This window comes from Glycine soja, chromosome 12 (assembly GCF_004193775.1).
Source record: "Glycine soja cultivar W05 chromosome 12, ASM419377v2, whole genome shotgun sequence".
Lineage (NCBI taxonomy): Eukaryota > Viridiplantae > Streptophyta > Magnoliopsida > Fabales > Fabaceae > Glycine > Glycine soja.
The window spans coordinates 873,200-889,264 of NC_041013.1; the positions used below are offsets into that span (position 1 = coordinate 873,200).

Below are 16,065 nucleotides of genomic sequence, written 5' to 3' on the forward strand. Positions count from 1 at the left end.
ATTATTAACTTTAGAAATTGTATTTTAATGTTTTGAAGCTAGGACCACTGCCACTTATCCATTTTACAAAGATTAATTAACAAACTATTGAATGAAAGTGATCGGCTGCAAACATCCATCCTTTGATTGAAATAAAAAAAAAAAAAAAAGTAAACATATGAAACCACTAGTTTAATCTTCCATCATGACAACCTGAGTCTTACAATCCTTAAAAAGTTAAAAGAAAAGTTTTTAGTGCAATAAATTATGGTGACTGTATATGGTGGTAACTCATGACTGATAAATAAACAAAATCCTAGTTTAATTGTAATAGTGTCTTATACAAGACATATAGAAAGTGGGTGAGGTATTTATACAATTTACTATACTTCATTCAAACCCCCTCCCCACAAAAAAAAAAACTCAGAATTTGTAAGCATACATTAGGATTGATTAGTATATCCCTTTCAGAAAATTTATATGTCGAAGTTAGATATACAATGTGATATAATCAGTCAACCACTCTAAATAATATATAAATTGATTTGCTACGTATACAAAAATCTTATCTGTTCATTCCTTCCTCTATATGTATGTTTCATGGATACTATCTAATTACTTTTCCTAATTTCTGCATGGTTGATATTATGAGGAGAATAATTGGAAGCAATAATACTTAAGTTTGTGCAGCAGGTGAGTTTGGTGAGCTGGTTTGGTATGTTAGCTAGGTAGAATAAATTTGCACAAGGATTGAACACAGGTCTCTTATTACATGAGGTGTCAAGCATACTTTTTGATTTCGTACTTGCAGAAGCTGTCATTCTCAGGCATTGTGACTTGTGACTTAAAGGAAGTTCCAATAGCTAGCTTTTGTCTTTACCTCTCAATACTTACAATTTAATTAAGCCTATTGCAAGCTTTCTATTACTAAAGGTTTAAGAATGAAAAATAGAATAAGGTACGTAGTTCTAATCAAGACATACTATGCCTCAGTGCTTGATGTAAAGTAACAAGTTACGAGAGGGCCAATCCTTTTGAATTGTTGAGAGTTTAAACTGATTGGGTTACTTGCATTCAATGGCCAATAACAAGTTACATTTGAGGAAGTTCCAAACAGCTGATTTGATTTAGATTACAGATATTTAAATAATACCTCACTATGAGAGGAATGCATTTGGACATATTCCTTCCTGAAAACGTGAATATCTACTTTAGCCAACATAGGAAATCTCTGCTTCTGATATATGGCACAACATTCCTGGTTTAACATGTGGAAATTTAGTTTAAAAATTAATGAACTGTTGAGTGATGGCCACCTGGAGAAGCAGTAATATTAAAGTAAATTAATTTTAGAAAAAGGGTCAGAAAAAGAAAGTGCAGCATACTTAATGTGGTTTGGTTGAAAGCAAAACCATTTATGTACGTTATTGTTAGCTCACATGAATAGCATCAACACAACAAACTTGACTTGTTTTCTTACTTATAGACTAATGTGAATTACATGTGTGCGAGAGAATAATGAGAAAGGTGCTAACTTCTCTTGTATATTTTATTGTTTCATTCATAGGACCACGAAGGCTCTTATACAGATCAATAAAAAAATAGTGAATGTATATGGTCGGCTACAAGCATTGCATTGGTTCTTTTATACTGTATTATAATAAAATCTAACCAATCTAAGATTATCTTAAGAAACAAGATATCACACATAAGTAATACGAAGAAGATTAAAATTCCTTAATTTGGATCGGATCTGCCTGCCTCCGAAGACTATGCCAACATGTCGGCGATGGTAAACTATATAACCAAGAAAAACATTTTGACAAGTAACATTTGTTAATAGGATTTTTCACTTTTGAGACCAAGCTTAGTGTTGTAATTCCATTACAACATAGAAGCAATATGTAAACTATATATACTGTATCCTGTACCCCAAAAAAACTATATACTGTATATTAATTTATTTAGGGAGAAGAAAGGGTTGATTTATTTATTTATTCTCCGGCTTAAGGTTGTTTAAATATATGCTCCTCCCCTTTGGTTAATGAACTGAAGCACATGCATGGTGAGGTGAGTTTGGATTGGGCTCAGCCCTCAGCTGATCTAAATAAAGAGAGAGGTCAAGCATTAGCATAGCTTTTAGATACCTTGTACATGCAAAAGAAGTCAATCAATGATGCTCGGTTTGAAGAAAGCTTCAATATTGTGTATTGACTTATCAGTATTAATATTTTAAGAATACCAGAGTAAATTTTGTACTGATGTGTGCAAGAAACAAAATAAATGTTGCTATAGATTCCTTTATCCATGTGATTACATTATTTATAGAATTTATATTCTCATCCATCTGGAGAAATTTCATCGGAAACCTCACAGAGAAAATCAAGTAATTAACGTTGAAATACCGCCAAGTACATATTGAATTAGGCTTTTATAGTCGGATGTGGACAAGGACTTTAATACTTTAAAGTGTCATTTCATGGAAAAAAAAGTTCCATGATAGAAACCATTTACATATAACAAAAGAACTTTGTATAGTAAAGCTACTTTTTTTTTTTCCGGGGGAGCTTTGTATATAACTGGAATTTGCCTCAATTATATACCAAAAAAAAAAAAACAAAAGCATATTGATAAAAAAAATTCAAGTGTTCAGAACTAATCAAGTGGTTGTTATGGTTGTTCTAAAAGGGCTAATTAATTAAGGCCATCTATTTGAAAGTTTAAATTGGAAAGATGGTACAATAATATATTTCAATCAGCCTTTACCTAAAAATCGAGGAAGTTCTTTGGGGGGTGGGAAAATAACAGATCAACGGATCCTATACATGGGGCGCTCAAGCAGAATGCCCAATAGAAGAATGAGGACCACTAGCCCAAATGAAAGAATGTGTGCATGCGTTATATTCTACATAAATTTTGACTTTTGAATGAAAAGCGTATGTAGGGGTTAATTACATACGAGCATGGAGCGTTTAGACTTTAGATTCATGTTGAATCACGTTGGAAGCACGTGAGTACACAGTGAAGACTGAAGAGGGAAGGTGAAAATAAGAAAAGTGATACTCTGTGTAGATGATCTAACAAACTTCTTTCTAATTCAAAGGACTTATAAATTTAATGTGTTCAATTCAATTTATTTTGGCCACATAATCAGTTATTTTTATCAATTTTTAAAAAATAATTATTCCTCTTAAATGAGGGAGAAAAAAGAAGAAGAAAATGTTAGGTCAAATTGATTCCAAGCCCAAGTACGAGTGATAATTCCAAACATAAACATACGTGGATATGTTTTCGTAGTTCTGTAGAAAGGAAAAAACTGTTCTGGACTAAAACTGTTGGTTAGGTGGCCCAAAAGAGCCATAAAATAACGAGTTGCTAAATCAAGTTAATTTAAATTGTGAGAATGAATCGATGCTAGTTAATTCAAATTGTTCACCAATTTATATTGTTTCATGCATTAATTATTTTTAGGCCCCTAATTAAATAAGAGAGAGGTTAAATTAACATTCATTTGGAAGAAAGAAAAACATTAATGATAATGATATGCATTAATTATTTTTAGGCCCCTAATTAAATAAGAGAGAGGTTAAATTAACATCCATTTGAAAGAAAGAGAAACATTAATGATAATGATATTTTTGTAAAAGTATATAAATTCAAGACAAATTTACTGTTATTAACTAATTTAACTACTTTTTTAATCTTAATGAATTTGGTAACTGTGTCTTATAAATAGGAACGGATAAGGAGATAGTATATAAGTTTTGTAAAATTAATCCATGTACCTGGTTGATGGTGGGAAACTAGTTTTGTATTTGCTTGAATTGCTTCGAGCAGGTCTTATTATTTGTTCTTTCACACTACCACATGTGATGCCGTGTTTAAACATTTGCATTGGTGTGCATCTGTGTGACATTCTTCAGTTCCATCAGTCAGTGGGTGCACTCCTCAATTCATCTTAAGATTTTTTCTTTTCTCAATAATAAAAAGGCTTACTTGTGAATATCATTAAACAGAACTTCCATCCAGATTTGGACAAAAAATACAGATGTTGAAGCTACAAGAATTCGTAGTCTAAACAAAATTACAACCATATACAGTATCCAGGGTGAAAAGTTGTTGGTCTCTAGATCTCCTTTGCCTTTCAATAACATCTGATTGTGTATTTGTTTGTATGTCTCTATCTATAACATACATTCCACTTATGTATGCTTTCTATCTTGAGTGAGTTGTTACTTTGTAATGCGAAAATTGTCCTTAACTTCTCTTGTATCTGAGATGACAAACTATAATGAAGTAGATGATAGTCAATATAATTTGTATATATGCATATGCTTCTTCCAAATGTTGAAAATAAAATATTTAGGTATGAAGTGATTCTAAAGTCATCAAATCAGAACTAAAAATAAGATGAAAAATTATGAAACAACGAATAGTAATTTTATTTCATTGGCAGCTTTAATATTAGGGTGCTTTGTTGTTGACCTGGGAAATTTTGAAAGATGACAAATGGAGGAAATATAATGAGGGCTGCATTAATTTTTGCTCCTCCATTTGTTATCTTCACATTTCCACCCATGTCAATTACCAAGTACACCATCAAAAATAAAATGAGCCTTAGAGTAGCCTTGATGCTTGTAGAAAGCACATTAAACTCTATTCTTCATACTTATATGGATGTGTGAGTTCCATTATAGATCTATTGTCTTAGAAAAGGACTGATAAATTTGCTCTGAAAAGGGAAATCCTTGATCTTTTATTTATATATTTAGATAGGTTGATGCCTAGATAACAGGTATTTATCATCATCTGATATGCAAGAAATGTCACTGAGTAGCACAGAATTTAATATATAGTTGAGCTATCTCATATTGTTGCAAAAGTTGTTTTGATAACTGTGCTTCACGGTTGGGAGAGGTAACTTAGAGTTGATTTGAGTTGTACTTTTTTTTGTTTTGTCCTGTCGTTTGTTCATTGTTTAAATGAGATGTCTGTTTCTTCTTCTTTTCGGTTCTCTTCTATCCTTGTGGGGAGATTTTTTATGAAAAAAAATAAAAGAGTGCACAGAAAAGGATCCACTAAGAAATCCGATAGCAATATAGAAACAGATGTAAAATGAACGGGTTAAACAATTAATAAACTCTATTCATTACCTGATACTATAATGAGATTGGAACATAAGCATATAAACACTAACCTCCAAGTTTAAATCATTCCTCGTAGCATGTGCTCTTAAATAACCAAACTCAGAAATCCTTTTCAGGCTCCAGCTTTTTACCTGTGGATGCAGGAAAACATAAATTTTGATTGCTTATTAAAAAATCGTAAGCACGATCCTGAAGATATATGGATGTATATATGAAAAAACTTATGCCATGTAATTTTCTTGCATGGGGAGAAATATAGGAAGCGTGGAGGATTGAGAAGGAAATATATGATGAAGGGATAATTACATTGCTTGAGAACTTGTCTAAGGTGAAGCCAGCCATGCCAATGACAGCATGCACAGGGGCACTGTAATTTCTGCCATCGTATGTGTCAACACCATTTTTATCCTTTGCAGGCATGGCTTTACATTCATTTTGAAACAAGGAACAAGTTCTCTCATAATTATGCACGTGCCCAAAAAGAACCAAGTCAACCTGTTTCATGTTCACAATACAGTCAATTACTACAAGCATGCCAATGAACTGTACACACAAGGTCGTAGGAGCTCGATTTGCTAACCTTATTTTCTAATAGCAATGGCTCTACGGCTTCCATAAATTTGTTTTCAGAAGGTAAGAATCCATGGTTGGTGGTGTACATTGGTCTATGTCTGCACGTGAAAATGTCATGCATATGCTTAATGAATAGATCCAATGATGCTGTGAAGTTGAGACAACTAATTCATTAAAATTTTGCACAACTAACCCCATGAAGATTAGCCAAGGTGTTTTCTGTCGATTAACTGATGCCATGTCCTTTTGCACCCATTCATACTGCAATAGGGAATTTACACATGTTATGTAACTATTCAATTGCACTAGAAATAAGAGAAACATAATATTGGCTTCCCTCATTTTACCTGCTCAGAATTCTCTGACCAGTCATGCTCAGTTGATATTACTGTGAAATGAACACTTCCTTGTTCAATTGAGTACCAAGGCTTATCCTTTGCTGAAGTTGGCATTGGAAAGTATGTTTCATATGGTACTCCACATTCCCCACCAGAGTCAGGAGTAACATATACTGAACCGGAATCGATATAATCCCTAAGTATTATAACAATAAGTTTAGAAATGATATCATAACATTTTTTTTAATCTATTTTTCACCAAATCTACAATGCCTGTTATTTATTTATGAGTATATAAATTCATAACGTGCATTAAATTTTAAATATTAAGTATTCAACAATTTACAGGAAATCAAGTAATGATTTCATGGGAACTTGTCTAAATTCTTCAAGTTAATCTATATATTTGAGGAAAATAATTGTTGGACTAATTATCATTTGTGTGGAGGTAATACCTCTCATGGTTCCCAATTGCTGTCATATAAGAAATCCTGGAAGCTACTGGGTTGATAAGGTGAAGGAAGTAATCCCATTCTGCTAGAAAACCTGTTGCATAGCTTATGTCTCCGATGTGAAAGACTGAATTTACATTGTTGGAATTTACATCATTGGCAATAGCTTTAATAACTGAAAGAGCTCCTGGCTGTTTGAGAAACAAGACCAGAGCTGGTCAGTACAAAGTACCTAAACCTGACAACACTAGCCAAATCCTATTGGCCTATCCCAATATGCATCTGAAATCTAAATGCTTATATATTTGAAGTAACAGTTTACCTGAATGTAGTGTTCTTCTGAAGCATCAAGAGGAGTCTTGCCCATATCACCAAATGCAATGAATCTTAGCTCATCTGATCCTCCAGCAGGTGGAGTTGAAAATTTGATTTGTTCACTCCAACCAACCCAGCCACTGGATCATAAGCAGAAGGAAAATCAACTTATTTAAGGAGTTAAATCTCAATTATTGAAATACTTGGTGCACAAGAACAAATTCTTGAAGTTCATGTATATTAGTAGTATACTAGTATTCCATTAGGTAGCCTACCAGCCAAGTTCTTTTCATACTATTTTGACTGAGATCCGGTTTAAAACCTTTTTAAGATAAGATTACTAATGCATCTAAAAATGACTAACTAGATATTTTCTCAAACTTCAAGCTCAATTCATTCCGAAAAAGTTCATACCTTCCATATCTGTAGGAGAAGGTGCTTGAAGGCTTAAGTCCTGTCATAAGTGCTGAATGAATGTATCCTGGATCATGCCATCCGAAATCCTTAGCAGGACTAGGCAGCGCTGAACCTGTCAATTTCGGATGGAAACGAACAATGAGTAAAACCAGTCTAAAACAATTATGAAAAGCTGTTTTTATCATTTGTCAATATTCCTTATCAAAATAATGTAAAATACTAATTCACTCAATTTATGGTCAAGCTTCAAATTAAACTATATAGAGAGAAGCATATATGAAATACGTACGTATTTATGAGTAAGGAAAACTAAAGTAAAGCTATCACTCACTACACATATCATCTTGTGAAAATGTAGTGACTGCTGAAGCAACTGTTTTTCCATTTCCATATTGGATTTGCTGAGGCTCCTTGTCTCCACTAACCCATGTCAATCTCATCTGCAACACCAAATCACATTTGAGATTAAGAATAAATGAACAGAGAAGATTTGAAGCAGAAAGAGTAGTTTGCTACTTACTGATGTTCCAGTGGAATCTATGCTCGAGAGATGTCCATAGAGTGGCCTCTTAGGATTAGCAAAGCTCACAGGCGTGGACCTTCCCACAAGGCATGGTTCCACGAATCCACCGGAGAAGAACACAAACTCGATGTCACTTCTAATGTTGACAACATGAAACTGTAGTGAACCACTGCACGTTGAGACAGCACATTTCCCATTTTGGAATGTCTTACATTCTTTCTTTTTGCAACTGAGGTAATTTGGATCATTTTTCATGTATTGTGCCTGCGTTTTCGTGTATCCGATTGTACAACATTTATTAGTACAAGATATGAGACATTTACATGAACTCAATGCTTGAGAGAATTTTTTACTCTCAAGTCTCAAGAAGAAATTCTTGACATATTAGAGTTGATTCATAAATTAGAAATTTATTTAATTTTCATATAGAAATTTATTAAGAACTGAGATAGGTGAAATTCACCTTCGCTCCCTTAAATCCACAGACACACACAAGTAATGCTCAAACCTCATTTTCAGTGTATTAATCATTAATGTTGGTACTCTACTACATTGTTTTTTTATTAATGAATCCACTCACGGGGCTTCAAATCTTCAACTTGTAGTTTTCAAGATTGTCCAGTTTTTTCTGCTTTTGGACTTTTCACCAAAACCACATTAGCAAAACCAACATCACAAAGTACACATACACACAAACTTAGTGCCCAAAAACTATTACCTAAACCTCACTTTCAATATATTAATCACTGATTAATGTTGGTGCTTTCTTGCCTTTTGTTAAGGAATCCACCCATGGAGCTTCAAATCTACAACTCGTTGTTTTCAAGATTGTCCAATTTTTCTGCTTTTGGACTTACCACCAAAGTCCAAAAGCACATTAGCAAAATGTACATCACAAAATAAATAAAAAGGACAAGAAAGGAACATATTTATATAAGAAATTTTGTTGTTGACAGTGAGACCAAAAGCAGACATTTCACATCTAGTGCTAAAATAACCGATTACGTGTTTATTAACGACAATCAACTAGACTTGCAGGGAGAAAAGATAACCAGGTGGAAAGCATCAAATCCACCAGATCATCAGAATGCTACTGTCCAGAGAAATTAGAAAATGCATAAATTGCAGATAATAACGAATAAGAATATGTCTTTATTCCGGCCTCACCAGAAATAATTAAATTAACCAAATGAGTAAATCTCTCATATGGGAACCAAAAAAAATGATCATAATACTATTGTTGAGTTTGCAATAACAATAACGGATTGCGTGAACGTAAGTCACTTTGGCAATGCCTTCAAAATATCTCGCTCAATTCTATTTCTAACATCCATTTTTGGCTTTAATGCCCCTAGTTGCTGTTTCAGATTCTTCTTTGACGTACGAAAAGAAACAACAATAATATTTGATTTACACTTAAATTAAAAGGACTAAAAGTGCACTCATAAATTATAATGTTTAAATTAAAACGTGCACCAAAAAAATGTTTAAAATAAAATAACAATCCAAACCGGATTATGTATAAGGGAAAGAACTAATATCCCACAACATGGTAAACCAAGGTTTAAATTTCTGTTGGAAAATGTATTCATATTTAGTGTCTGGCCATACCTCAAGACATGTGGGAAAAAAACAGCAATGCCTTCAAGATTGCTCAATTTTTTCTTATCACACGAAACCTAAATTAAAAGGACTAAAGGTGAACTTAACTTTTCATGCACAAATTACACAAACTGAAATTTGAACTTTCTATTATGTTAAATATTATTGTTGACGCCAGGCGGGTGGACTGTGAGTGCGTGTTTAGTTCGACTTCCAGACACATTGAATCCACCTCAAGTTGAAAGCTACTTTATGTAACTTCTATATTTTTTCTCCCTTAGATTTGAAGTAAAAATTGAGAAAACTTGCATTTTTAACGCCAATTCAAACAAACTGGGATTTAATCGAAGGAGAAATTAAAGACTGCTCCAACGTTTTTTTTGAGTCCCAGTGCATCATGTGAGGAACTAAAGGGAACATTATTTATTTCCATATCTATCTATCTGATTTTGACGCATCAATAATTTGAATGCATGTGATTTTTCTTCACTTTTTTGGTGTAAATGATTACGTGTAAGACGTATTTTCTAAATATCAAGTTGACTAGCCATGTTGGTCAAGATTGGATATCACTATGTTTATAAAATTACAAATACTATCTTTTACCTATTGGGTTAAGTTGACACGATTTATTAAGATGTAGCACTGAAAGTACGAAGGAAACGAGCCAAATTTGGATTGGAAATATACCAAGTTACTAATGTATGATTTTGGAGGGTCAGTATGTTACAAACAATAAACCCAACCTTCAATTGTTATTTATATATAAACTTAGAATGAAAAAGAGGTCAAATTATATTAATTTACGTGATTTTTATTATTGTTATCAAATTAAAGCCTACTATGTATTGTAATATTGCAACTTTTGTAATATTATTTTGAAGTTATACATAAAATAATTTTTAATTAATTAATAGTATAAAAACATTTAAACTCACTTCACACTATGTGGAAATTAAATTCCTCTCACTTTAATAAAACCCACTGAAATTTATGAAGAAATAAAATAGATGCAATTTTTTTACATGTTAATTGGCATGTGAGAATTTCAAGAAACAATGTTTTCCCACTCGTTCATTTGTGTAAGGCTAAAATAATTCAATGCATGGAGGCTGTTACAATAGAGATAGATGCAATGGAAGAGGACAAAGCAAAAACGTTATCGTGGATTGAGTTGAAACCTTAAAAAAGACGTCCAAGTTATGTACACAAGATGTAAAGCAACCGCAAACACTAGAAAAGGTTACACATGGACACTGTTGCGCCATTAGAATAGAAAGGCTAGAAATGAATTCAATTGCGAAAAGCAAAGCGTGTGCGAACATATACAGTTGGAGGATGCTTGCCACTTGTCACTATGGACAAGTCAAACTAAACTTTTTGGAGAAATAAGATTAATTTAGTTGTGAAAAAAAATTAAAAAATAATTACAGGTTAAAATTTCTTTACTAACAATATTAACCATTAATATTTACTGATAACAAAAAGTAAAAACTAAACTTTTGAATAAGAAAGACAGTCTCTATTCATTATTTGATTTTGTGCCTTCGTGCTAATTAATGTGCCAACAATAACCAATTAATGCTAATTTACTATCATTAATGAATCATAGGAATTGACATTTTTCATAAATATTTCATTTTATGAATATGATTTCAACATTTCTTTTTTGTCGTTCCTTAGGTATTCTTAAATCTTTATAAATGATATTGTTTTATAAGTAATCAACCTTTCGAACTAAATAAATACTGTAAGAGAATGATAAAGTTTCATTAATTACAATGTTATTGTTTCCAAAAAAAAATTAAATCGATGGTTGCAGTGATATTACGCCAAATCATCTATGAATTGACAAAATCAATAAGAAAAAAACTTAGTAGTAATGTATAAAATGTCAAAATAATAAATTACAAAATTATAAACAACATATATGATAGAATTAATTATTTTTTCTTAATTTATGTATTATAACCTTGAACAATAGTAAAATTAGAGTAATAAAAGATTAAATCAATAGAAAGTGTTATTAAAAGTAAATTAGAGTAAATAGTAAAATTAATTACTCTACAAAATATGTTTTCGGTCACATTAATATAGAAATTATGCTATGATTTCTTTTTCTTTTGGGTTGATAAAATGGTAAGAAGGCTTAAAGAATTACTGTGCAGTTAGTAAGCAAAACATGATTTTGGATGGATTTAGGAAGATTCAAATATGTACCTAATAAAGGAAGGATGCAAGTTTCCTTCTAAATCTTTGAACATTTGTGCTAACTTATAATCAGTCTCTAAATATACATTAGTCGATTAAGTTAGTCATTAAATGTGTATTACATCACTCAAACTAATTATCAAAATTCTTAAAATGAAGACTGATGTGGCTAAAGAAATACATTTCCAAGAATATATATCATGTAAGTATTTTATTATATAGGAACTAATATTTTTTTTTATCGATATATAAGGATTAATATGATTGACACTAAGTGGGTGTTTATTTTTTCATTTAAAACCCCTTCAATTCTAATCTTAAGCACACTAATTAAGGAACTTAAAATATTTTAAAAAAAAATTCACGTTGAAAGTGTGTTGGAAATCATAGTATATATGCATTAATGTCAATTTTTAATTAAAACCTTTCATTCTGAATTTCTTAATCAGTGTCTTAAAGATACTGATTAGCAAAATCTTTAAATTATAAAGGAGATACAAGAAGAGTTAATGAAAAAACAATGGCAATGCAAAATTACAAATAAATGGAAAAGACCGACTAATAAGCTTGAAAGGGGAGAGGGAGGGACTAGTTGGAGATAAGGTGGTTGAAAATGGAGGACAAACGTATTAATAATTTGCCAAACAAGCAAGTTTTGCACCATATACCCAACAAAGACAACAGGTGCGCATTAATGAGGCATGCCATGAACAGTTTCATGAATGCACGTTGTTCCATTCATTCATTTATTTATTTATGCATTTTTCCCTTTATGTTGGTCTTGTTCAAGGAAATGAAAGATACTTTAGGCTAGCTGGATATATATGGCACAAGTCTCGGTGAATACATTAATGAGCTCCGATGGAAGAAAATGATTGCAACAAATGTGGAGCATTAAAATAATTTAAAGGCAAAATAGAAGAAGAAAAGTAAAATATGTGTGTCCATGAACGTAGTACCTTGACAGGGTAATGACAAAGCAGAGGAAGTTTGGCCGTATCACCAGTTTGCAGATAGAAGGCCTCATTCAGAATACAAGTTTTCACACTGCACAAAAACAAGTTGTTATTATAGGTTAAAACTCCATTATCTATAATCACATATACTACAACTCAATTCTTAGTTTCTTACTCAGAAGTGGAAGGTGAGATCATAGCAACCCAATCACTGACTGAAGGATTGGAAACCCCAGTAACTGTGACCGTCACGAACTCGTCATCTGACAAGCTAGAATTTGAGGTGACATTGACTTTGACAAAGGGATTTGAAGCAGAGCAATCCTTCAAAATTCGTCTGTTTATCATTCTGAATTCTGATACCAGAGTGAAATTGCTGTGTAGGACTGTGGTGTTGGTAACCACAAAGTCCAAGAGTGAGCGAGTGAGAGTTTCAGAGGTTGAACAACCAAGGCTAAGGAAGAAAACCAGAAAAATTGATGCATGTTTGAGAACCCAATTACTGGATTCCATGGAAGAAAAAGAATGAGAAGAAAAGAAAGAAGGCCTTGGTTTTGGGTGTATCGATATTCGACCAAACTTTCCCTCTCTTAAATAGTTGTTGTTATCAGTCTTAGGATGTGTTTTGAAAGTGAGAAATGTAGCTTTTAGAAGGAAAATAAGCAGTTATGGAGCAATTGAGGATCCCTGATTAATTATATGGATTGTGATGCCTGATACTAGCAAGGATTTTAATAGATTTAAGCAAGTTTAAGTCTTTGGTATTTATCTTTGATTCCAATGGTACTTGGGGAAAACGTGGTGTTTTCTTTTTGGTTGTTTTAATGTGTACTAATGTGGAGTACCAATTTTCCCTATTAATCGGTTGTGATGGTGCCTTGTGTTTACATGATATGATTATGAATATGACACACACTCTGTCTAGCTAAGTAGGAAACAGAATAGAATTTTAGTTTGACTTTGAGTTTCATGTTGGGCGCCACTTGGACTTGGGAGCCAAATGGATTCGGTCACTAATTTTATCATTTTCCTTTCTGTTTTCACACCCATCGTTCTTTCTGCAAATTTAAAATTTCAAAAATGTAAATTTAATAATCTTTTTTACTACTTCGAAAATGAAAACAATTGAATTTCTAAAAAAATTCAATAGGGAAATCAGTTGACTTTATATTTTTAGAAATTATTCTTTTTATTTATGAAACTATGAAATGTGTATTAAAATTGTCCATGTCATAAGTCATATATCTAATGTTGTAAAGAATATAAAAAAAATAAAGTAGGAACGAATATATAATAATAATAATAATAATAACAATAATAATAAAGAAAGTTTGACTTTGTTTTTTATGTAAGTTTTCTCATTTAAATTAGGACAGTTTAAATATTTCCTTCTAAATTATTTTATTTCTCATAAGTCATAAGTCTAATATTCTGAAAAAAAAGTCATAATTATAATGTTGAATAAGATCTAATAATTTATATTTATAGCTCTTATTTTTATAATAAGATCTAAATTAGGACAGTTTCTTTTTTATACATTGTCTATATATGTGTGTGAAAGAAAGAAAGTCTGACTTTGACTTTTTTTTATGCAATTTTTTCAGACAAAATAGAAATACATTATTTCTTAATTATTTTATTTCCTGTTTAATTAATAAATTATATTAATGATTAAGAAAATTAATAGAGTGCATTTTAATGTACACTTAAAATCTTTTTTTTATTATTAGTAATGGGGAAATGATAATGGGTTTGAATTGTTTTATTATTCAATCACCATTTTCATTTTAATTTTGATATAATTAAACTCCAAATAAAATAATATGTTTATGATTAAAAATTTTGGTATTTTTTCATTTATTTATTATATTTAAATTAAAGTAAAAATAAAATAATGTATTTATAATTAAAAAAATTGAATTCATATATTATATTTACAGATTATGTTTATTTAAAATATAAATATTTCAAGAAAAGAATATTTAATTTTCACTATTTTTATTTTTAACTTTGAGAATAATGAAAGTAAAAATTAAATAATATTGTATAAAGTAAAAATGAAAATTTTCTATAACCTAGGGGAACTTCAAAACACTTTCTTCTTAATTATTTTATTTTTATTTTATTTTATATGTTTTATTAATTACTGGGACATAGAGAGTGGATTTTCAATGCAAAATTTACAAAAAAAAAATTATTTTTTGTTATTAGATATTGGGGAAGGATAATTAATTTTGGTAGTTTCAGTATTGAGTATTTGAATTGATGTATTTATTTATTTTATTCATAAACTTTAATGTTTTTAAATAAAAAAATATCATATGTAAAAAATAAAATATATTTTTTGTTATTTACTTAGTGAAACACTATTCAGCAAAAAATAAAGAAAAAAAACACTATTTGTTATTTATTTTGCGGAAACTACAACATTCTACAAACTCACTCTGAGGCTATGTAACCAAAATCAAATTTGGAAGTATGAACTATGAAGCCCAAATCACTAATTCCCGATAACGAGCTGCACCATGAATTGGGCTTTTATTGAACGAAACTGTCAACAATAGTAATTATCAGGCCCAAATGTTTCCTCATAATTAGTGCTCTGGCTAGAAATTAGAAAAACGAAAATCCTTCGTGACTGTGCGTAATACCAATTCTCACACATGATTATACCTTCTATATTTTAAATTCCATCCAGGATCTTATATCATCATTTCCATTTATTCTTGGATTACATATTTTTTGGTGAAATGATTCTCGTATTGTATCGCCTTCTAATTGGAATGTTTACCAAGCTTTCCAGTTTCCATAGAATTACGGTAATTTTTTCTTTCAACATAAAAACCATTAAAAAGAAATCAAATTTAATCATATTCATCTTTCCGCCAGTGGAGTATAAAGAGAGTCATTTTTTTTTATGAACATAGAGAGCCGAATAAGAGAGCAAAAATATAGTAATTTCTATTGATGTCCAACACTTTTTCTCCCCTTCTATTTCCTATAGAATTACTTGATTTCCTAGGTTTGTCCAAAGATAAATCTATACAGTCTCTATTCAAATGCTCATCTTATTTGCTATTGCTTTGTTGCTTCTCTTGTGCAAATTCTTCATGCTTTCGTTTTCTGTATAATAAATTTACGTTTTTGAGAAAAGTTTTCACGTCTAAACAGAAAAGCAACAATCTCCTAACCCTTGTAATCTCCTACAGTTTAGCATTGCTTAGTCCAATAATAAGAATTGCAGTTCAGGTAAAAAGATTATGTTTTTTTTTTATTTTAAAAAAAGGCCACATTGTTTGAATTAAATTTTTTACATGGCCATCGCTATAGAGAAAAAGTGGAATGTTTCAGATCAAACTTCCCCTAGGTACAACTGAAACCCTTGAAAATGACTCCCGCAAATGGAAACTTTCGGAAGATGTACGGAGAAATTAAGGTGCAAATTAAGTTCTGGACTTGTGGTGTCTGCAAATTCATTATTTTGAATTCAAAAATACAATCCTTGACACAATGATGGAACTACTTTGTTATGATTAAGACAAAGGGTGCCCT

At 31.1% G+C, this 16,065-nt stretch overlaps 1 protein-coding gene across 1 annotated transcript; it reads right to left on the reverse strand.

Moving 5' to 3' along the window:
- Window positions 1-3,931: 3,931 nt before the first annotated feature.
- On the reverse strand, window positions 3,932-13,227 carry LOC114378363 (probable inactive purple acid phosphatase 27). Its single transcript, XM_028336946.1, has 13 exons — window positions 12,689-13,227; window positions 12,517-12,604; window positions 7,742-8,008; window positions 7,553-7,661; window positions 7,219-7,333; window positions 6,812-6,944; window positions 6,493-6,680; window positions 6,047-6,233; window positions 5,893-5,960; window positions 5,707-5,797; window positions 5,433-5,621; window positions 5,177-5,257; window positions 3,932-4,265 (listed from the first exon to the last, which is right to left on the reverse strand). Exons 1-13 carry the CDS (start codon window positions 13,024-13,026, stop codon window positions 4,212-4,214), a joined length of 1,908 nt encoding a protein of 635 aa, XP_028192747.1. The 5' UTR covers window positions 13,027-13,227; the 3' UTR covers window positions 3,932-4,211.
- Between the last annotated feature and the right edge of the window lie 2,838 nt (window positions 13,228-16,065).